At 43.9% G+C, this 23,452-nt stretch overlaps 1 protein-coding gene and 1 long non-coding RNA gene across 6 annotated transcripts in view; one reads left to right on the top strand and one right to left on the bottom strand.

The window, feature by feature from the left end:
* Positions 1-15,815, bottom strand: part of LOC109517882 (uncharacterized) — a 70,640-nt gene extending 54,825 nt beyond the window's left edge. For both annotated transcript variants that reach the window (XR_002168626.1, XR_002168625.1), the window contains exons 1-3: positions 15,730-15,815; positions 4,740-4,860; positions 2,000-2,116 (exon numbers count right to left, since the gene is read on the bottom strand). This is a non-coding gene — a long non-coding RNA (uncharacterized LOC109517882). The remainder of the gene's footprint in view (positions 1-1,999; positions 2,117-4,739; positions 4,861-15,729) is intronic.
* Positions 49-22,083, top strand: sh3pxd2b (SH3 and PX domains 2B). 4 transcript variants are annotated; one of them, XM_019873341.1, is made up of 15 exons: positions 49-468; positions 3,374-3,454; positions 6,648-6,723; positions 8,621-8,697; positions 11,850-11,941; positions 13,476-13,501; positions 13,760-13,795; positions 15,407-15,538; positions 15,761-15,862; positions 16,069-16,152; positions 17,073-17,190; positions 17,349-17,548; positions 17,637-17,683; positions 19,259-19,384; positions 19,463-22,083. In XM_019873341.1, the coding sequence occupies exons 1-15, from the start codon at positions 397-399 to the stop codon at positions 20,981-20,983; spliced, it is 2,790 nt and encodes a 929-aa protein (XP_019728900.1). In that variant the 5' UTR covers positions 49-396; the 3' UTR covers positions 20,984-22,083. The 4 variants fall into 4 exon arrangements, with proteins under 4 accessions (XP_019728900.1, XP_019728901.1, XP_019728902.1 ...); XM_019873342.1 differs by lacking the exon at positions 13,760-13,795 and having other exon boundaries at positions 51-468; XM_019873343.1 differs by lacking the exon at positions 16,069-16,152 and having other exon boundaries at positions 52-468.
* The last annotated feature ends 1,369 nt before the right edge of the window (positions 22,084-23,452 follow it).

The raw sequence follows: 23,452 nt of genomic DNA, 5'->3' as shown, positions 1-23,452 counted from the left end.
CTAAAAGCGCACCATCGAGAAATCATCGTAGTCCTGTCCAGTCTGTCGCGGGGGAGGTTCGAATGTGAAGCTTTTTTTTTTTTCTCCTCGTTTTAGTGGACCGTCCCACTTTAAACCGAAGTGGGCGAGCTGGGATAGGCTGGGAGTGTGCTTGGCTGCCGAGCAAGAGAGAAAGAAAGACAGAAAAGGAAAGGAGCTAACTAGGAAGTCTACAACTTCTCCCAGGCAGCGTGACGTGCGTGGTACGGGAAATAGGACGACTTACCGGAGGAAAAAAAAAAAGACTATTTGGAGGTGCACATCTGGGAGACGCGGATGACTGAGACCCGTCACGGTGCAAACTTTATTTATCGCTCAGATTGATCTTCTTGGAGGCGTCACACCGAGGAGTATATCATGCCGAGGAGGACCGTGCAAGAAGTGACCGTGCAGGATGTCCAAAAACGGAGAAACCCCAGCAAACATTATGTAAGACTCCTCTTAGTTCACTAAAATAAAACGCTAGTGGTTCAATTGTGAAGCACATTAAGGTTTATATGCGGCTTTCTCCTCTTTCCCCTCCCTCACTCCTGTTGACTAAAGTAAAAACAAAGAGAGGATCAAATTACCGCTATCTGCCAGATGCCAGATTTCTAACGGGATTGTTTTTTTAAAGGAACAGACTTTGGCAATTTAGTATGTACCAAACATTATGTTTCAGTGACTATAAAAAAAAAAAAAAACAGTAAAAATGTTGTTAGTACATCTCGTTATAAGATCTGCGTTACATTGCGAAGTTAAGAGTTGCATTCAATTGGACAACTGCATGCCCCCCACCCGCACCCCCAGCAATTTCTCTGCATCTGTAAATCACATGGGGAATAGAATAAGAAAAAAAGTGTACAGTACGACATTCCATATTTTGTTCAATTTCCAGACACTCAAAAATGGAAAAGAAACCATCTTGCAGGAAAAACTTCACTCATCTGCCTCAAATAAGGTCACCGGAATAAAGGAAACAGCTCTTGGCATGACAAAATGCTATTCAGCGAAAACCACAAGAATAAACCTGTTCTGTTCACATCTATGGATGATTTGGAGTCTTCATGCATATTTTTGGAAAAGGGAGGAAGTCAGACTACCTTAGCAAAACTCACACAAAGATCAACATGCAAACTTCACACAGGAAGGCCCGAGCCAAGATTCAAACCCAGAAACGTTTAATTGAGAAGCAGACTTGCCAACTACTATTCCACTGTGCTGCTTTTTTTTTTTGGGCCACAGGAAAAGCAGCCCTGCCAGCCGTTACTCGGCCAAAACCAGACTGGAAGTATTTTCAAAATACTTATTCCATAGGAAATCACGAAAAGTGAAGCAATCCGTTCCAGGTTCACATCATCGTCATTAAAATATGAACTGTGCAGGTGATGGATTTGAGTAAAATGACAACATTGTTAACGGTCATTTGACCATATAGATGTGTAATTGATCATCAATTGTATGCAGTCACCTATTGACCTTCAAGTCTGACCGACTCAAGGTATCACTTGAATGCAACGTTGCAGCGTTGATGCGTATTTCTTTATGATCGTGATTTGCGAAAAAAAGTTGGGATCTCGTGTGGGACAAAAGAATGTCAACAGGACAAAGCCTCATTTCTTAGCACTGCACAATAGAGCCTCCGCAATTCTGCGTGAAGCGAGTGAGGAAGTCATTGAGGCCGTTGCCTGCCAAAGTGCACATGCGTGACATCATGTGAGGCGGCAGGGCCAGCACCGGGCTGCCAAAAGATGCAGCAGGGGTTAGTTCCGAGGCCCTGGTGCGTGATCGTATGTTTGGATGTTTGGGGGAGGACACAGTTGACATATTTTCTCTGCAAATCTGCCGACCGTACACCTTTATAAACGTCAAATATCAGCTTGTCAACTTCAACTGAGCCTTTTAAGCTCACACTCTGCATTTAGAAAGTTCTATACTTGTAGTATATTAAACCAAGTTCAAATGTCATATGGTGTTTTACCGGCTCTTTCCATTGTCATCGTTGACTCCAGTTACCCTTGAAAGAGTGAGCAAGGGCAGGGAAAATCTGGGAGGGAGGCCAGCAGCCGACACCGGGGGGTTTCCAGCCACCGCAATCCTTGAGGGAGGATAATAAAGAACTGGGTCAAGCTTCAGACTTTCGGCCATTAGGCAACTTGCTAACAATATATCTTCAGTTAGTAAGAAGGAGTAATCGGTGCACTTCAAGTTCAGCACTTGATTTCAGAATGTGATGTCATGACTTATTCAGGCCTCCCTTTGTCTTTCAAAAATGGCTTCCTTGTTTCACTTGGGTGGATTTTTTTTTAAAAACTACATTGCCCAAGTCTGGTTTGATCGAAGGATTATGCAGAAACTGTAAATACGCATGAATGTTTTGTGGCATGCCAAGGAAGAATCCATTAAATGGATAACGTGGGGCAGCAACACCGCATTTTATCCTTTTGCCGTTACGGTCAGCGGCTCGGCATTTTCTGCGAGTCAGAAAGCGGTGTGATGAATGTCCATAAAAGAAAAAAAAAGTCAAGGCACCATTATTTATGATGCACCCGCGCCAAAATTCAAATGGTAGTGTCCTGTCTGTGTGTTCCTTACAACATGTGTGATTCTCTGGGAACCAGGAAGTAGCCTTATTCGTAAAAATGAAAAAACAGACATCAAATTGATGGACACACAAATATGATGCTTGAATTTGTTTGTTTGTTTTGTTGTTTGAGTCATGAAACTGTTCCCCGTACTCCAGAAGTGAAATGGTAGAGCCTTTGCCATTGTTTCCCAAAACCTATTTTCAAGGAACCAGGAAATCGCCTGATAATTAACACATGGATGGTGGACACAAATCACAAATTTTGGGGAACTGACTTGGCGGAATCCATTTTCACTGCTTGCTCTTTCTCATTCTTTTAAGGTTTTACTATTCAGGTATTTTTCTCTTACTGTTGTTTAAGTCAAAATGCAACCCATGCCTTCTTCACTTATTCTCAGTTGAACCCGGAAAAAAACGATTGAGTGCTCTGACTTTACGCCATCCTCACTGATGAATGAAGTGGCCCACTAACGGTCTGGAGAAACAAACATGAATGGCTTTTGTTCAACCTTGGTGGCAGTCTGCGCTCTCATGAAAAGCTCCAATTTTAGAAAGTGATGTCACAGTCAAATGTTCTGGATCCCGGCCCGATAATGGCTTCCTTTTTAACAGGAAGTAGGGTCCATGGACCGCGGATGACAACGTGTAATCGCTCAGGATTATCACATTAGAAAATAACAATGGCAACATTTTGAGGGGGGAAAAAAACCAAAATCCGATTTTGCATATAATTTTTTTTTTATATTTAAATATATTTTTTTCTCCTAGGTTTACATCATCAAAGTATCCTGGACCGATGGCAGCACGGAACTCATTTACAGACGCTACAGCAAGTTTTTCGACCTGCAGGTGAGTATGTCCAAATTGTTGGGTCTCGGTATTGCATTTACGATCCATTATAATTTGGTTTCAGTGAAGGATAAGCACTTTTTCATCAGTAATGATAAAATTGTAACGTTCGCTCAATCGCCGCATTCATGACCGGTTATTCGGTATTGCATTTACGATCCATTATAATTTGGTTTCACGTGAAGGATAAGCACTTTTTCATCAGTAATGACAAAATTGTAACGTTCGCTCAATCGCCACACTCATGACCGGTTATTTTTCTGCCCTCGAGGGCACGCAAAAAGGGCCTGTTCAAGTTAAGTGAGTGCAGGGATGGATGTGTAATGACCACAAAAATGTCTGAGTCATTGTCAAACGTCATGCTAGCCGTAAGTGTTTGTTGTGCAAAAGGGGGAATTAGCATCTGGAGTTTCCTTTCCTCTTTTCGTGGTCGGAGATCTATTGCGAGGACTCGCCGAGATGCAGGAAGACGACTGTACACACACAATACGTGACTAACCTTAATTGGATTACAGGGCTTTTCGCTTGATTAAGTTCCGTCAGAAACATGAGCGGCTACATGGCTCCGATACTAAAATGACAGCTCGTTGAATGTGAAATGTTGAGGCGCATTGTACTGCACATTTGCTAAATTGGCTTGATTGATGATGGGGAACGTTAACAATCGTGTCATCGTTTTTAATTACTTTTGACGGGATGGAATACTCGCCATCTGAACGCTCTGAACTCTGATGCAAGTACAGCGTCGTGTACAGTTGTCATCCGGAGGATTTGTTCTTGGTAACTAGAGACTAAATCAACACTGAAATGAACTGACAGTATCTCTGAAATGATTATTTGAAAGAGAGCAGCCCGTGTACTGGATCTTATTAGATTGCATGGGGGGTATCGAGTATCTCGGCCGGTGGCTTTTCTTGCCCTCCGCTTGATGAGAGACGAGGGAGTCGTCATGACATCATCAGGCGCCCTCTCATTCAGCCTCATGACACGGAACGTAGTCATTCGTCTCCTCTTATTGCTCGCTTTTAATTTCCCGTCAGGCTCTTTGCGATCACATCCTGACACTTTACGGTCAGTTCGGCCATCGCCACGTAGACTTTAATATAACAAGAGGGGAACACATATTCTAAAGAAACACGAGTCAGTAGCTCAAGGCCAAACAGGAAGTGTTAGTCACCACTTAGCGTCAACACAGCTGGACCAAGCAGCTGATGTTCCGACACGAGCGGCATGAGATGCCGGCGTGACCTTGAACAATGCGGGACGCATCGTTGTGCTTTCTTACCCGTCGCTTGCTTCCTCTGGTCCAAAACAGCCGGAATCCCGGTCCGTGTCTCCCCATTCTGTGACTCCACGTGTGAATTTGGTCTGCAACAGTTTGCTGTGTTCATTTTTTTTCTCCCCTCCTAAAAATAGCACAGTTGCATCACCTTGATTGTTAATTGTTTCAGTCATTAATTATTGACAGTACCTGCATAGATTTATCTTCGACACTGGTCTCCATGGTGACACAATGAGTGTTTACACATAAAACCACTTTTTTTTTTCCTTGAACAGAAAATAGACTGGTTTCTTACCGAAGGATGGAAATATTTCTGCAGCGGGGTCATCATTGCGGTTTTTCAATTAAAAAAAAAAAAAAAAAAAAAATTCTGTTCATGTCACTCAGACCACTTTTCCATGCTGCACACGTGTCCGCTCAGCTGCTAAAACTCCAACAGTCCCTTTTTGGAGACACTTAAAAGCTAACGGAAAGAAAAAAAAAAATCCAATACCTCGCCTCTTGCTTCTTTAAGTATTGCGCAGCTGTCACATATTTTCCATGTGCAGTAATCAAAGTATCAAGACGGTGGGGGGGGGGGCATGTTTTATTTGAGCGATGCGGGGGGTCGCTGCTCGCACCGTGCGTCATCAACACGTTGACCACTTTGAGCTCAGAAAAACGCCCTGCACAGTCGAAGCATCTTCAGGCTCACAAGCTGCAAAGAGAGCAGCCATTGTTGTTCAAAATAATTTTCCACCCAAGGAAAATGATTTTGATGCATCCATTGAACCGATATGACACCCGCTGGTCTGACATATTTTCGAGTCACCTCAGTAAGTCGAGCCCAAGTGCACTCACGAGCCCGTCATCATCCCGCTTGTACAGCATGAATATTTGACATAGGAGGCTCGATGCGACTGGCACTTGCAAGAGAGACTCCGAGCTCCCGGCGGATGCCCTTTTTTTTTTTTTGGTGTGTCTGAGTGGCTCTGATTACAGAGTCGATACAAGGTTGAGAACAGACAAGAGAGCGGCTGGGTGTGGCTGCATTCACGCGTGGGAGTGGTCGCAATGTGTCGGCTGGGAGTTTTGGCTCCCCCCCCCCGTGTTTAATCGCCTTTCACGTCGCCTTTCAGGAAAATTGGCACAGAGGCATAGCATAGGTTGAGCGGGCATTTACTTGGCCTGCTAGCTTGAACATTTTGAAGATGTCGTTAATCGAAAGATCTCATGCAAAAGCAGCGCGCTAAATGAATTTTTGGGGGATTAGAATACTGGATACAAAATTCGTCATTCACTCAGGCCAGGTGTCATTTGATTGTCAGGTTTCACTTTGATCACGTTGTTTAGTTTCCAGTTGCTTTCACCGCTTTGCCAAACGTGCCGCGTGTGTGTCTGCGCCTAAGAATGACGATTCAGCAACTTCTCTCCTCGCAAATTGAGGCTGAGCACGTGTAAATTATAGATGACAATTCTGTTATTAATGTAACAGCTGTGTCAGGTTTTACTCAGCTCTTTTCACCCAAATTTGCATTTTTCTTTTTACTACTTTCTGGAGTAAATAGTTTGAAAACTTTGGCGTGGCTGAACCGTACGATAGCCTGCAAGATGCGCGCGTGTCCTTCAACGTTCAATGCTAATCCAATACTCTATGACAAGAAAATATGTTTCCAGAGTATTCCGTAATGGCCAAAACACTCAACGGTCGCAGTTGCAGCAGCATATGACCGGCCGAGGGGGGGTACAAGGGTTGGTTGGCTGAACCATCTGCTCGGTGCATTCCTAAACATTGGCAGACCGTTCTTTTATTGGCAGAATTCCTTACAGGAACTGCTGATTTGAAATATGTCAAGTCTTCCTTTCCAGCCTTGCTATTCCATTGCACGCATTACAATGTGAAGAATGTAATGACTCTTTACTTCGTTTCAGATGGAGCTGCTGGATAAATTCCCAGTCGAAGGGGGTCAGAAAGACCCCAAGCGAAGGATCATCCCGTTCCTGCCGGGTAAGAGCCCGACCTGGAAAATTTAGCTGACTCACGCTTATCGCGGGCATTTCACAACTCTGCTTTCACCACATTCCAGGTGATCATTCAAATCCACCGTTCACAATCCTTTGATAAGCACAAGAGTTCTCAGTGTGCTCCACCAACATTTTGTTAAGAATTTGGAAGCAAGCCTCGCCCCGCCTAAATCTCCCCTACCGGGGTTGGGCTGGGACTCAGGCGTAGGATTTCTTTGAGGCTACGCATGTCTGGAACTCATTGAGGAGATACACAGAAACACAGATGTTCGACGAACTCGGGAGTCAGTCTGAGAAGGCTAAAAGAGGAGACGGAAAACAGTCGTTTACATACCATCCCCGACTTGAAAAAAAAAAACAGGCCAAGCTTATTTTCTATGGATACCTTTCCACATTTTCATCTGCAGCAATACAGTTACAAACACAAACAGCTGCATTAAAGTCAAAGAGAAAGACCGAGTCAGAAGGCGACATCACAACAAAGCTAGCATTTATTTGTTCGTCCCTCTCAGACAGATTTGACCAAAAACGGGACGTTTCCGTTCCCAACAGTCATTGCGTCTTTGCATTTTTAAAGCATTCGATGCATTACAACATCCGCCTGGAAGAGACAACCGCTGTCAACCCAAACGGGTGTGGACAAAGAGTCTCGGGTCGTAAACAAAGGCACAAAGTCACAAAAAGCTTGTGGGGGTTGACAATTCAAGATGGAATGTGGGCGTGATTCTCCCTGATTCGTAAATTGACTTCATTTTATCTGCCCCAGCACGTTGGGGAGGTCGATTGTCCATCTGTGGGGATAAATATCAAGGGCTTCAACCAGAAAAGTTATCTGGAATTTGCTTCCAACATAAATGATATACAAGTTTGGTGACTCTCGTACAGACTAAGGAAATACAACGTAACTTAAATGATTTTGACTCCTTTCTCCCATAGGATTTGAACGAGATCAATGACGGTTTATCCAGTCATAACCCTTCCCAAGAGGAATTTTGCGGAAAGCTAGCCAACAGGAACCATTTTTGTACTTCCAGCTCGGTCTGTCTCCCTCACCCCAACCACCTCCCTCCCCGGCCTATGGTCACTCCTGCCTCGGAGGGTTTAAAATGATCTGCTTCCTGAATGCCCTGTCACCAAACAAGCTCCGTTCATCTGCTGCACCCTCACACCACTGAGCGCGCAGAGTGGGTTGAGTCACTGCTTCTCTGTTGACTCCGGAGAGTTTTGGAAAGCTGTCATGTCCTCTTTCCTGTGTATGAGGAGGTGGCGAGGAGAGAGGAGGAAGGGGACTCTTGTCTTTTGTGACCTTCACTAAAAAATATGGATAATCGACACTTCAATGTCGGTTGTTGTGACGATTGTGCAAAATGTGCGCGTTAGCTTGCGCATGTGTTTCACATTCACAAGACGGCAAATCACGTACGGTGGATGCGTATACAAAGGCATCCAGAAATGGTTCACAAGAAATGTTGTGGTTTGTGGAGCACTGCTATAAGAAGCAGACTGTTCTTTGTATCCCCACAAGCTCGGAATCGAGGTAACGCGTCCTGTGTCTCTTTGCTCTCAGGATCTTGTTCCAGCATTGACTTCCTGTGTCAAGTCAGAGAAAGCAACAAAAGCTGAAAGTCAGATAGATTGGAGAATGTTTTGGAGTTTTTTTTTTAGAGGTCTATTTTGAGCCATCTTGTCTGTTGGTGCCTGTAGTTAGTGCGACGGGGATAAGAGCAGGGGTGTCTCAGCCGAGATGTGACAACATAATCTGTGCTGCCAATATCGTTTTTCCAAAGATTTAGAGGTTGTGCTTTTTCAGAAAAGTGGAAACAAAACTCATCTTAAACTGTGAGTACATTTACGAAAAAGTCTTTCTTGCTTTGCTTCAGGGAAGATCCTGTTCCGGAGAAGCCATATCCGAGATGTGGCCATGAAAAGGCTAAGGCCCATCAATGAGTACTGCAGGGTGAGTCTAAAGACTGGAACAGGACATGTCCATGCTTGTTTTGTGACCTGTTTTTTTTTTCTTTGCTATTGTGAAATGATATATTGATAAACAAGGCGCATATTTCCCTAGCCACCAAAGAACTCCACAAATCTTGTTAAGCCTCACAAACAAAGTGTTATCTTACAGACGAGCAACATCTGTCCATCGCTTAACTCCCGAGATAAGGCCCGAGACAAGCGGTACACCTCTTTGACTGACTGCATATGGAGCCAAAATCAAGAATCCACCTCAGGCTCATTCCTAACTCGCTTGTGCTTTTACCAACGAGATGAATCGCCTCCCAAAGTGGAGGGGATGGAGTATAGAGCGCCCGCTTAGGCGCCGCTGTCGCAGAACTGCGGTCATAAACACGCCGATAGCTCGTGTCTAATTGCTGCTTTTTGAGCCAAAGGAAAACATTAAGCTCGCTGCTAACACTTTTCTGATTTACTATCCCGTACGCTACATGTGTCGGCTTTGCCGCTTCAAGGAAGGTTTTCAAAATTGCACAGATTCAAAGAGAGGAGTGTTTGACAAAATTGTTTTTGGGTTGGTCTGGTTCAAAATTTTTGAAGTTATGCCAAGCGTATGACATTCAAGCATGCCCTTAGATGCATAAAATGGTGACAGTATAATCACTAAGATTCCGTGAGAACTCAGTTGTTCAGCCAACTTTTTAATCGAAAGGTCTAAATAAACGACAGTTTTGTCCATATAGTGCGTCTCTCATCGGGGAGCCACACCCCAAGGCCAAAAGTTTGGCGGTTGCTGAGCTGGCTCTCGTCAGCAAAAATTTTGTTTTTCTTACATTGTACAAATTTGCTTAAACTATTCCCCCCCCCCTTCCTTTATCCTCTCTGAGGGTGGAGGATGTTTTTTTCTTTTTTTACATTCACATTTAAATGTGCCATCTTGGCTCGGTGGAGGTTTTTATTTCGTTGTTGTTTTTCCTGTGGGTAATTATGGGAAGAGCTGAAACCCTTTTAACTCTGTGACTCAAACTGAAGTCAGCGTAGCTCGTGAAAATGTTGGAAAAGCGGTACTGATTTCATTTCAAGATGCCGCAGCTTTTGCTTTCGGAATCAATTCAGATGTTGACAGTCAGAACAAGGAAGGACAGGTTGGACTGACATAACAAGTCTGAATTTGAATGACAAAACTCCCAAAATGTTTTTCAGCCAGTCTTTAAAATTTTTCTTGACTTCATGTTGATGCTTGAGAAGAGCTGAGGCAAGCGTTTTTTTTTTGTTTGTTTTTTGGACAGCTGAAGCTTTAGCCTACTCAGAAGGAATTCCCCTGGTTTGTTAGTCTTATGTTTTTATTTAAGACAGGAAAACCCATACACGCTTGCCGTTTTTTTTTCTTTTTTTTTTTGCATACATCAACATCTAAAGTGCTGAGTTTGGATGACTGTCTCAGTCACACACGGCATGATACCATGTGAGTTCTAAATCAAGCTTGCAAGGAAAACAGCATGATGATGTAATAGCTCAAGTTGAAGCACAACAGGACGACCCGTCGAGCAATACAATTACGGGACGCTGTTCCCGAGTCTTCCCTTTTAAATCATTTCAGAGTTCTGCTGTTGATAATTCCAAATGACAAATATAATATTTTATCTATAAATTTGAACAGCCATAAACGTTGTGCCTCCATTCCAGTCCTTGATGACAAGATGGTTGACAACTGCCAAATGACCGAAGGACAAAATACGTATAAAAAAAAGTGATAAATCCTATTTAAAAATCTGCTTTTTTTTCACCTTAGTATGTAATTTACAATAATGTTGTGTCCTGTTTTTTTAATTAAAAAAAAAAAAACTCGCGAGGGACATGGTTTTTATTGGATGGTATCGCATAAACGTCCTACCTTATGCTGAGGTCATGAATTCTGTGAATGCACGAGTAGGTCTTATTCTCATTCTATTTGTCCTTTGCAAAAACACACACACACACACACACACACACACACACACACACACACACACACACACACACAACTGCACAATTATCTTAATGCTGCCCGCTGTAAAGAACACCCGTGAAGTCTATTTGCGATAATATATGCCTGCTGCTCTCCTTGTGTCATCCCCGGGGAGCATGGTAATGAGAGGACGGGCCACCGGCTGACACAAGGCCAGATAAATCCGAGAAGATGACAGTTCGCATTGCACTTTGACCTCATGAACTGTGCATTGCTCTCCGTCGCAAAGCCAGAGGTAGTCGTGGAGGTCACAAGAAAATCGAGCATTCGGCTCAGGGGCGGGGCGAATGCACTCCGAATGCGCAATGTTGTGTACACTATTAATCTACAAACCTCGGTGTCTATTTTTAACCTGGCGGAAACTGGAAAACGTGGCTCTCCGAATTACCCATGACAAGGCGAAGTGCTACATGGGACAAGGGCACCTTGGTCTGGGAGTCTGGCTTGCATCCAGTAGCTGCCAAGCCTGACGTTCTAGTGACTGCGCTGCCTCAAAGGACAGAAGGGAAACACTTAAGAGTATTAAAAGCCGAGGTAGAGGCCAGCACAGAGTTTGATGGATAGTACTCGGGGTTGCCTGCCAGCTTCAGCAGAAGAGGGCGTCGTCTCGCTCCCACTCAAAGTGACAGCCGGCACAAGGACTTTGACAGGACATGTTCCGTCTCCGGCTTTAAGGGCAGTGCACATTCAAGAGTGACTGTCTGGACCTCTAATTGATTTTCTTGGAAGACACAAGTGGGCAGTTAGAAGAGGCAGACTCCAAAAAGTCTGCGATAATGCGGTGACGTCACAAGACCCAAAATGGCCGTTTGTCTTCAAGTTGTACGGGTCAGTCCGTCGTTTGCAAGTGATCCTGCATGGGGACGCGACAAAGGAGAGGAGATGGAACCATGTCCAACAGAAATCCCTTTTGTCAAATGCGAAGCTACATTGCTTCATCTTTATCAAAAACAGTATGAAGATCAAATGTGCTACACATATTGTATACTGAACATTCAAAAACGGAAAACAAATCAGTCAGATGCATACGCATTTTAAGCTGTCTGTTTATTTCTTATCTTAGTGACTTTACCATCGCTAAACAAACCATTTCAGGTCAAACAACGATATATTTGTCCTCAAGTTTCCCCGCTATCGTGTCCCTCCAGGCCCTCATCCAGCTCCCGGTGTACATCTCACAGTGCGAGGAGGTCAGAGTGTTTTTTGAGACCAGACCCGAAGACCTCAACCCACCCAAAGAGTAAGTAGTGTGCAGCTCTTGAGCAACGCTCCATTTATCTGGCCAATGTCTAGGCGAGGCTAAGACCTCAACCCACCCAAAGAGTAAGTAGTGTGCACGAGGCCGCAGGCATCTCAATTTACCTGCACCCTATGATACCAAGAAGGCGATAGTCGTTGACCGTAGGTCAGTGTCAGTCCGAACGGGGTTCATATTTGTTCAGTTTTGGTCTTCTGTCGGTTCGGTTTTAAATGTTTGATTTGCACAACGGCAGGAGTCCTCGTCTTGAATGCAAATGTGCAACAAGACCGGAGGCGCGGTCACCACACTATTGATCTTGATGTATGGCGTCTGACAGCCAGACCTCTCCGTCTCATCGGCACTCGCGCAGATTTTCTTTTTGTATTCCGTACACGGCGCTCGCTGGTTGCCAAGGACAAATAACTCCCCATGCAAATTCCCGAGCATATGTCGGGGCGAAGCGGGGAAAGAGTGAGGTGGCTGACGATACAGGGAGGACCTTGGTTTGTCTCGACTGAAATTCCGCGAAACCGCTTGGCTTGCGCAAGCGTCATTGGTGGGCCAGCCTGACACACTTTTTGTGAAGACTTGTTTTGACTTTTTGTCAGCCACAGACCGAGATGAAAAAAAAGACCAGGAAGAGGAATGTCTTTTGAATAGGAAGTTCTGCAAGAATAAGGCATAGCAAAAAGTAAAATGACAATGCAAAGGGGTCGTGAAAGAAGCGATATTCCCAGCTTCCTCATAACGCTACAATTGAGTCATCGTCGGTGAGAAACGTTCCGGCACATTAAATGTCTCGCAACCGTGGAGCCAGCTGACTAGAAGTCAGAACCCTACAAAGCCGAGAGTGATCTCATAACGTTTCAGATTTCCACCCAAAATTCTGCGGGGTCAACAAGTTGCGCAGAAATCTAGAAATGAAACCACCCTGAACGTTTTATGCTTACGATGTCGGAAATAGTGAGACCTGAGCGGCTGCAAACAACAGATCGAACAATCTTTTATGAGCCCGCCGACATTCTTGTTGATAACAGGCAAGGCAAACAGCAAAAGGAGTTGCGCAAGAGAGGCAGTGATTTAAAAAGACGGAAAAAGGAAGATGACTGAAGTAAAAGTGTGGGCATTGACTCACACGTTCCCTGCCGCTCTTGAGCAACGCTCGATTTATCTGGCCAATGTCTAGGCGAGGCGTCATCGCATTCAAAACCTTCTACCTTCAACAATTACGCACGGAATACAAATTATTCACCAGTTTCTATCCCTTGCACTATTTCCTGCGTTCTGCTGCCCCAGAGAAAGAACAGGGAAGAGACGGCAGCAATACAATTTGACAAAATTGGATAAAGACAACCACTCCGAAAATATCACTATAAGTATTACGAAATGATGCACGTTCTTATCAAATCACTGCTCTGTAGACACTAAAATAGATAAAGCAACAAAATTAAGTAGAAAATCTGCTACTGAAAAGACCATCATTGAAAAAGCCGGCGTATAATGGAATCTTTGTCTTTCTTTTTTTGTTTATCAGGGAACCAGCCGCAAAGAAGAAATCAGGTGAGTCACGTGTCAACACGTATGATGAATTCAATCATTTTTCTGTGGTTCTGACATTTTTTTTTTTTAACTTCTCTACATTTACTGCGATGGGACATTGTTTACCTATGGTGCTGGAATAACAGCGTTGATTCTGTCACGTGCCGTTTCATTTTCTTTCGAAAAACCAAAATCTCTTTCCTCCCTCCGTTCGCTCTTCAGTTGCATTCATGTCACCCCTTTTCAGTTTGCTTCTCCGTTCATTTTCCTTTCCATCAGGGTTTGCCGAGAGAGCGACTACTTTCCTAAAGCGAGGTAGTAAGACACCGAGCGTCATGTTTGGTCTTGCTGTGTGTTGATCCGGCAAGTTGCTCGAGGCCTCCCCATCACTGCCACCCACACACACCCACCCACTCCCCCTCCCCACAATCCGGGCAGGTGGGATGTGAAGCTTTCGTCAGAAAAATACGACTGTGGCCACCGCCTTCTGGAATCCAATAATGTCTTGCACGTCAAACAACTCCCGTATTTTCCGCACTATAAGGCGCTCCGGAGTATAAGGCGCCCCTTCAATGAATGACGTATTTTAAAACGGTTTTCATTAATAGGGCGCACCGCATTATAAGGCGCATAGAATGGAAGCTACAATAGTGGCTGAGGTTGCATTTCGCATCCACTAGATGGAGCTTCACTAAAGGGAATACAATACAATACAGCTTTGTTAATGTAGCGCTTTCGTAACCGCTGCAGCTCTTACAAAGCGCGACGGCAAACATTTAAAATGCCACATGCAAAAAAATCGAAATATTGATCCATATATAAGGCACATCGGATTATAAGGTGCGCTGTCGACTTTTGAGAAAATAGAATGCTTTTACGTGCGCCTTATAGTGCGGGGGGAAACTGTATTTTAGTGAAGTATGATCTATTTGTAATAATACATATCCATGCGCATTTAATTGTTCAGTACTTGTACCAATTAAGACAACTCTCTCATATACACCTTAAGTTAATGGATGTGGTGGGCTCACTGCAGTTGAGAAACTAAACATTCCTCGTTTCTATATGAGGAAATGCCATAACCATCAAATCATCACGGGTGTTTAGTCCATTTAGTTTTATGTGGCTCACAAGATTTAAAACACAATGTGACATTTATAAATTTTTTTTGTGTGTGTTTGCTTTGCTTGCCGCTGCTCACTGAAGGATCCGCATCGCAATCAGAGGTGCCGTATTGAGGGTGCTTGAATTTTGATTGACAACATTCGTTTTGTTGTTTATCCGTCCACTTGCACCTTCAGTGATCTGCTTGCAATGTTGGTCTTTCCTATTAGGATCATTTCAACCAAGACTGATAGTCTTGATGAAGTGGAGTTGAAACCAAGTTGAACTGCCTGTCTTCATATTTTCTATGGTGTTGATGGTGGGATTTCTAGGGTGCTAGTTCATAATTTTACATAACCCCGTATAACTTTAATCACCTCTAACCTACATTCCCAGTATTTGGTCTTCGATGGTTGGGTTCTCTCACACGATCTATCCAATTGTGTCTGCTGCCTCGCCTGCTTTGCATCCAGGTGACTCTCCGTAATCGAGTTTAAGCCTCTTCTCATTTATTGGTTGGTGACTTTGACCTTGTCGGAATTATTCTTGGAACGTCACACAAAGTCAATTCACTTGGCTTGCATTAGTGGAAATTTCATCGCCGTCGGACAGTGTGAAGTCAAAACCATGTCAAGATGACGGTCTGAAAAGTGCACAGGTAATAAAAGTTCATGGGCCTCATGCTGATATCCAATTAAGGGCCTTAACGAGATTTAATGACCAACCATTTGAGCGCAGGCTTTGCTTTATTATGGAGACTTTACCTCAAAACAAAAATAGCTGACGGCTAAATGTAATTGGGCACGCGTTGTCTTTTAACAGGAGACGGCACTTCGGCGGACCCGCTGCTTTTGGACCAGTATGTGGCCGTCACGGACTACGAGAAGCAAGAGAGCTCCGAGATCAGTCTCCGGGTGGGTCAGGTGGTGGAGGTCATTGAGAAAAATGAGTCCGGTAGGTTCCCCCAATCAACTTTATGAACTGAACAGTATTTACAGTCATATTTTTTTACCTTTACATCTAGTCAATCACAACAGAAGCCACATTTAAAATATAAAACACCATTCGTTTTCCTTGCTGATTGACACTTGGAGCTCATCATGGTTCTTGACAGTTAGTTTCCCCTCACGAGACACGGCTCTTACCTTTGATTGTTCATATTGTTGCGCTCGCAAGGCTGGTGGTTCGTGAGTTCCGAAGACGCCCAGGGCTGGGTTCCTGCCACCTGCCTGGAGGCCCAGGATGACCCCGATGACTTCACTCTTCCGGGAGACGAAGGTACTCGATGAACGAAGCCTTCTTCTCGGACGCATGCTTTCGACTGTTCCGATCCTGTAGCCCTGTGAGAGAGATCTTTCGGAAACCTTGTCAATATTGTGATAGCGGCCAGGGACTGAATCCGAGCCTGGCTTGTACTTAGAAGTTCCAGATGGGCGGAGGTGTAATATTACTTCCTGTCTTGCCTCACCGTGCTGCCGCGTCAGCGCCTCGGAGATTCTGGTCTTTGCCGAGGCACGTGGGCCGCCGTCGAACTTTAGGGGATCTTATCAGCACGGGCTTTGGGCAAGGTGGAGCGCATGAATTTTCTTCTATGCCCCCTATTAACCTGAAATATGTGTCTGTGTCTTTGCTGATGCACGCAACCTACTTGGCTTGGCATGTCCTGTATGGAGGGCCCCGCGCATGTCAATGAAGTCCTTGCATTCGAAGTCCAAAATGAATCTTTTTGTGAAGTAACCAAAACCAAAGTGACATTAGGTGTGTGTGTGTGTGTGTGTTTTTTTTTTTTTTTAGTACAAACAAAAAAATAGCTAACATAGACAATAGCGTAAGTTCTGACTTAGCTTTAGAATTCAGGTTACGTTGTCTGCCGTCTTCAACCCAGGACCCTCTGTAGGTTGTTTTCATCACTCAATCTGGCTCTTGCTATGTTACTCAAATAGTAAAATGTTGACATTTTTTTATGGTGAATACAAAAGAATTTAAAATAAAAAAAAGAGTGTCTGTTCTGGTTCAAATTGTTAATTTCTCGTGTGTTTTTCCTGTATTTTTTTTTTAACCACGAGAAGGGAGACAAAATACTGTATTGGAAATATCTCATGAATAAATCACAACAGCCGCAATGATAAACATTAATATCGCTCTGACAACCCACAATCAAAACAACGCTTCACTGCCTGTAAATGCAGACATTCTCATACTCATTGGGAGAAGTGTACCTTATCACTTGTCCAGTGAGCGTATGTATGCATGTGTTGTGTTTGTTGCATGCGTTTATTTCTCATTCTATACCCCGCAGGCTTTATTCATCGCATCTTTCAAATTGTGTTTTTGATTATTGAATTTATTATGGATCAGTAAAGTTGTTTCTGGGGCAGTTGCCAAGAAAAAGAAATGTTTTAATACATGCTGAAAAGTGCAACATTTAGTCAGCAGAAGCTTATGCCTGTTGGTGTTCTATTAGTGTTCTTTTTTTTTTTTTTTGCAGAAGAAAAATATTCCGTGGTTTATCCTTACTCGGCCCGGGACCAAGATGAGATCGACCTGGAGAGAGGAATGATTGTGGAGGTCATTCAGAAAAACTTGGAGGGCTGGTGGAAGATCAGGTAACGCCTATTTGTCTTATTTCAACTTTCGACTCAGTGATTCCCAACTGAAATTATTATTACTGTTAATTATTTCACGAAAGTGGTCCACTTCTGGTCCATACATTCCCTCGGTCAGTTTCGCAGTGTCACGGCGCTGTAATCTGCCATCCAATCAGGTACCAGGGACGCGAGGGCTGGGCCCCGGCTTCCTATTTGAAAAAGACCGACATTCAGAGCCAGAAGCAGGCGTCGGGCGGCGCCACGCACGCCAGCGCCAACGACCTGGACGGATTCTCCAAACAGAGCCAGCTGACCCGAGAGACCCGAGACGGCAGCCAGAAAGAAAACAGACTTTCGTTCTTTTCTGACAACAAAAGTAAGTCCATTTGAATGTGAAAGGTTTTGGATCATGTCTATATTTAAGCTTTTTAACTTGGTTGTTTTTTTTTTTTTTTTAACTACAGGATTTGGACTAAGACAAAGACCTCCTCCACGCAGAGATCTTTCCATAGTAAGATCACGGAATTACGTACGATACATCCTCAAACGGTGGTGTCGCCAGGCTCCTAAGAAACCAATGAATGCCTCACCTCCAACAAATGCTTCCTTTTTTCCCCCCTTGAGAAAAAAATAAAGACACTACATCCTGATATCGTAACTTGCGAGCTTTTTCCAATAGCTGCATATGAGCGACCGTATGTAAATAGCGTGACTCTTCATAGCAGCAGATAGGGGTGTTCTGACACCCGCATTTTTCCCGCGGCCATCACTGTTGTCCACACCCACAATTTTTTTTCCCCCACGCGATTGAAAACAAGAATATTGTATGGTACAGCAGGGGTCCCCAACCGCCGGTCCGCGGACCGGTACCGGTCCGCAGGGCATTTGGTACAGGGCCGCACAAAAAGAACTTGCCTCATTTCCGTTTTATTTATTTCGGAATACGAAATGTGTTTTATTTTGAAAAATTACCGGATTCTCTGTTACATCCGTCTGTGTCACGCTTGACTCACGTCAAGCCACACTTCTTGGTCACGTGACCGATGACGCTCATAAACAAAACGCTGAAGCCCGCAAAATGAGTAAAAAAGCTGCTTGGAGATCGCAAATGACTTCGGACTTAATAGTACGTTCGAAACAACTGGATCAAAGTTATGGCTGAATACTCTGAGATCGCCACAATAGCACTGTTGCTATTTCCGACATCCTACCTGTGTGAGGTGGGGAGTTTATGCAGCAACAGCGACTAAAACAAAATTACGAAGTAGACTGGACATAAACCACACACTTGAGGTGTCATTGTCTCCTATTACCCCGAGATGGGACTGTCTGATTGCAGAAAATCAAGCTCGGGGCTGCGGTGAGTCGTCATTTTCATGCACTTTGAATTTGCGTTGTATCGTATTTTGAAGGCATTAAACATTACCAGAGCGATAAGAGTGTTGCGACCAGATTAGACGCTCCTTGTGTTTATTATTATATTTCGAAAACACCACAGTTTTCATGCAGCTCATACCATATTATTTTGTTGTATTAATTCCGCCACACCTTAAATGCCGGTCCCTGAAAATAATGTCTGACTTAAACCGGTCCGTGGGGCAAAAAAGGTTGGGGACCCCTGTGGTACAGCACATCCGTCACACTTCAGTACACTTTGTTTACCAGTGAATTCATGGAGGACTAATCCCTGTAATTACACGGTTCACCAAACATCCGAAAAATACACCTCGGTGTGCTCTTAATGCCCATGAAGAAAAGGCAAATACAAGTAGACGTCACCTCCAAATGCTCAGTACCAAGAAAACAAGGACAGGTGAACAAAAACTGCTAACGTGTGGTGTCATTCCCCCCTGTAATACAAAAGCCACAATTCTATTTCAACCAATGCCAGCAACAGACGCAAATGTGTCATGGCAACTCTCAAATGACTGTCTTGCTCTTCTCCGCTTTTGAGTAAATAAACGCCAGCTGCCATTTGAGGAAGCAGTGTGTATCACCTGTGATTATATAAGCATAATATTTAGCATAGCATATCATATTTAACATAGCATTTATTTTTTTTAATCATCTCTGAACCTTTCCACAGCCACGAGGTACGAACCTTCCCAAGCCGCCTGGTCCTCCGCAGGTCGAGGAAGAGTTCTACACAATAGCCGACTTCCAGACCACCATCCCCGATGGGATCAGCTTCCAGGCTGGAGTAAAAGTGGAGGTGAATGGCGGCGGTTTGGAGTGGCGTATAACTGAAGTGACCGGAAGACTTAAGATGTCTTCTTTTCTATCATACCAGGTGATTGAGAAGAACGGCAGCGGCTGGTGGTACATTCAAATCGACGAGCAAGAAGGTTGGGCTCCGGCGACATTTATCGATAAGTACAAGAAGACAAGCAATGCCGTGCGGCCCAATTTTTTGGCCCCTCTGCCCAATGAGATGGAGAGGTTGCGACTGGAGGACAGCGGTTCTTCAAATGCACCGTGCACAGATGATAGCTGGTCTAAGCCCTTACCGGATGAGCCCACCGGAGCCCCCGAATCATGCACCCGAGCCAAGCTTAGAGACTGGAAGTCTGGTGCTACTAAGTCTTCCGCCTTCTCCGGACCACTGCCTCCAGCCCCCGTGGCGCCGCCGGATGACAAACCAGCTCTGCCCCCCCGAAGAGAGTCCATCAATAAAAGCTTTGACTCGGAGGCGGCAGACAAACCGGCCAGACCGGATCATTCCAAGCCTTTGCCCCCTAAACCTCCAGCTCCCGGGGTCATCGTGCCGCTGGTTCCGCCAAAGGCGGCTCCTTTCAAAGCAGACAAAACAACCGAACCAAAGAAAGAGGACAAGAGCAAAGCGCTTCACCTTCGCAATGAGATGGGTCTGGAATGCGGTCACAAGGTCTCCGCCAAAGAGGTCAAGAAGTTTAACCTGAAACCGGTCCCCAAGCAGCCACCCAAACCCAAGGCCGAAGTCAGCGAGGAGAAACCGGAGGCAGCTTCTCCAGCGGTATTTATGAAGCCAAAGCCGGTGATCCGACCGAAACCCATTCCGGCCGCGAAGCCGGAGTCGCCAGCGGAGAACAAAGTCGACATCACCAACCTGAGAAGTAAGCTGAGGCCTTCAAAACCCGCGGATCCCGGCTCCGCTTCAGGGGAGGTCACCCAGCCGCACGATAACCCGGCGGTCCTTCCTAGCGCGCCACCCTTTCATAGCTCATCTCTGAATAATGGCAAGAACTGTGACGAACCAAAATTCCCGCCTAAAAACATGAACGGCCATAGTCAAGAGAGCTCGCCACCTCCTGCAAAACCAGCAGTCCCTCCCCACAAGGAGGCCCCTCTAAGACCCCCGGCCTTGGCCCCGAGAAGACCTCCTCCTCCAAAGAAAACCACCCCATCAAGCCCAACTGAGATCAAACCACCCACTGCTTTCAAAGACGCTCAAGATTCTCCTAAGACCGGACCGCAACTCAACAGACCCCCACCCCCGAAACCAAAGGGCTTTTCTCCAGCTATCCCAAGCAAAGAAAAAGAAGAATCCAAGGGTAGTAAAATCGTGATTCCCCCCAAACCTCAGGTGAAGAGCGACAAGCCCGGCCCGCCCAGAGACAAGCTCCCACCTTTGCTCAAGGACAAGGAATCCAACAAGGAGGAGCTCTACCTGGCCGTGGCGGACTTCGATGGCGACGACCCGACCTCCAGCTTCAAGGTGGGGACGCTCTTTGAGGTGCTGGAGAAGAACAGCAGTGGCTGGTGGTTCTGCAAGAACATAGGAGAAGATGTTGAGGGCTGGATCCCTTCCAATTACTTGAGCAAGAAACCGTGAGGCACTCAGACCCAAATGCTGTAGATAAAAAAAACACACCCCAAAAAAAGCATCACTACTTTATAGCTAGTATTCATTTTTAATTTATAGGTACTGTTTTTTTTTTGTTTGTTTTTTTACTTATACAGCAACACCACCATGGACCTACAAGGCTTTGTTTACTATTTTTAATCTAACTATGACATTAGAACCCTTTGTTTCTTTTTTTTTGCCAGATTCAAGTTATCAGCTGCATTAAATGAGAGAGGAGTGGTAGCGTAGCGTTACAATTTACATAGGAGGGTTGGGGGGGGTCCTTATGGTGTAGGCGCTGTAACCCAAATCAGTTTGTATGCGCCGTATACTACCCGTAACCTATTGCTGGTATTGGGTGGTATCCGTTTATCTCCAAAACCATTTTTTTCAAGAAACAATGACAAACACACACACACACCAATCAATCGACTTACCAGAGATGCTGAGTAAAGACAGAATCCCTTGTAACTACGCCTTCTCGGATGGCAGTAACCCTGTATGTGCAAAATATGTTTAATATGCAGAATTCAGGCAAAGACTCCTCCCTGCATCACAAAAAAAAAAACACTTGAACATCCAAGATTACTTTTTGTTGTAAACAAATAGTTGATTGGGGTTTGATGGACATTCGGTACGAAAAGCAATCGAGTTCACTTTGCTAAGCGTAAGAGCTTTGTTCATGACGGTCACGCGTGTTCAATTTGCTCCTGCGATCCTTCCATTTTTTTAAACTTTTTTGAATATATATCTTTGCCTTGATTTGTATGAAACATGGTCTTCCCGCTCTTTTCTTTTTACGAGGTCAGGCAAAGATTTGCACACGCTCAAAGAGGTGAAAATGGATGACACCATTTTCTGCCACGTACCGAATGTCCTCAAATAGTGGACTCTGCTCTCATAAAAACCGTGACCCTATTAAACGCCAGGTGCATTGTTAACTTGAATAAATAAACACTGCACCTCTGTTTATTTCTCAATACCGTTATTTTGTTTTGTCTTAACCAGAACCCGTGGCCACTGTAAAGTTTCGTAGTGCTGCTTCTAGAGTGGATTTATTCCATGAGGGACAAACACAATAGTGTCCTAAAAAAAAATTATAATAATAATAAAGCAAGAGCTACCCTTTAGTGAAACGAGTCGTGTTAATATATTTACTATAATAAAGGTGCAAAAATTATACTTGAAAGAAGTGCAAAGTGAAAAAAAGGCTTAAATAAATGAAGGCCTCCTGCCAATGGCTCGTACTCTCTGCAGTTGAGTAAATAAATATCAACGGCCGCTATATGGGGGCAATGGTTCGCACGTCATAATTGAAAAAGTAGGCTTTCGAACAGTGACCAAGTAATCGGTGCAATTATTTACAGTATTTACAACGTGCCACAGTCTGGTGTTCTGATAACAGCGATAAAAGTGGAGGACCAATGTACAGTACAAAAATATTGTTTTTACAAGAGGGCTTGACTGGTCTCAAGCGTGGTCAGTGTATCAAAAATATTTTTATTATGGAGACTTAAATGTCTCACTTTTTTTCATTATTAATTGTGCGTCTTTTGACTTTTTTTTGTTTTTGTTTTTTTTACTCATGAAGAGACTAGAATGAGAAAAGGAGTGAAATTTATTGAGGATTTCATTGAAAGTGAGCGATATTTGGTTTGGACATACAGTACTGCATTCTACGGTTGTCATCACCACTAAGCAAAGTGGATAAAATAAAAAGTTCATTTAGACAATTAGACAAGACTTAAACTGAGTTGCTGTGTTCATTTGATACACAACCGACAGTCATTAAAAGGATGGAAGTGAGTTTGAGTTAAGTTAGGGGCAGTATATGAAAGATAAATGTGTGGGTACATCATGTCATCATGGCAGTATTATCAGTTTTTTTTTTCATCTTTAACTCAATAAACATTTCAGTGTTTTTTTTTCCATTCTGGTGGTTTTCATTTGTTTCAAGAAGTCTTACTAGTATAGCAAACAATTACGGTAGTTACATTAGAATAATTGCACCACGAGCAACCTATTGGCCATTTTCGTTCACAAAAACAAAAATTTAAACATTCGTGACAATTGTGACAAAAACATTTTTAAACATTAGTTTAGGGGAAACAAGCAACCAAGAATATTAAGCAAATTGAACTGTACAGGTACTTGGAGAAAAAAAAAGTTAATTTGGAGGAGAAATGTTTGTGATTTACAAAGATCGGTACAACAGCTCCACCTTCTGGTGAAATTGTGAAAAGCAATTTTAGCTGAATCTTTCTTGGTTTCTTCCATTTCTATCGATAAAAAACAATACTGAATAAATATTAGATTATGATTTAACCGTGATCACAATTTTCCCATCTGATAAAATTTTCAAAGGAATTCGAACCCAAGTTTCATGTCGAGTTGACCTTTATAAAATTCCCTGCAAAACGATTCATTGACTGCACTGTAACACATGACCAAGGAAAA

Source organism: Hippocampus comes, unplaced genomic scaffold (genome assembly GCF_001891065.2).
Source record: "Hippocampus comes isolate QL1 unplaced genomic scaffold, H_comes_QL1_v1.1 scaffold59, whole genome shotgun sequence".
Classification (NCBI taxonomy): Eukaryota; Metazoa; Chordata; class Actinopteri; order Syngnathiformes; family Syngnathidae; genus Hippocampus; species Hippocampus comes.
This window is presented reverse-complemented; position numbering and strand designations above follow the sequence as displayed.

Bases quoted from the DNA above. Each gene is read 5' to 3' on its own strand.
- sh3pxd2b (XM_019873341.1), top strand. From the start codon at position 397: ATGCCGAGGAGGACCGTGCAAGAAGTGACCGTGCAGGATGTCCAAAAA. The intron at 13,796-15,406 runs GTAGTAAGACAC...GTCTTTTAACAG, and splicing joins GACTACTTTCCTAAAGCGAG to GAGACGGCACTTCGGCGGAC. The intron at 16,153-17,072 runs GTGGAGCGCATG...TTTTTTTTGCAG, and splicing joins CAGCACGGGCTTTGGGCAAG to AAGAAAAATATTCCGTGGTT.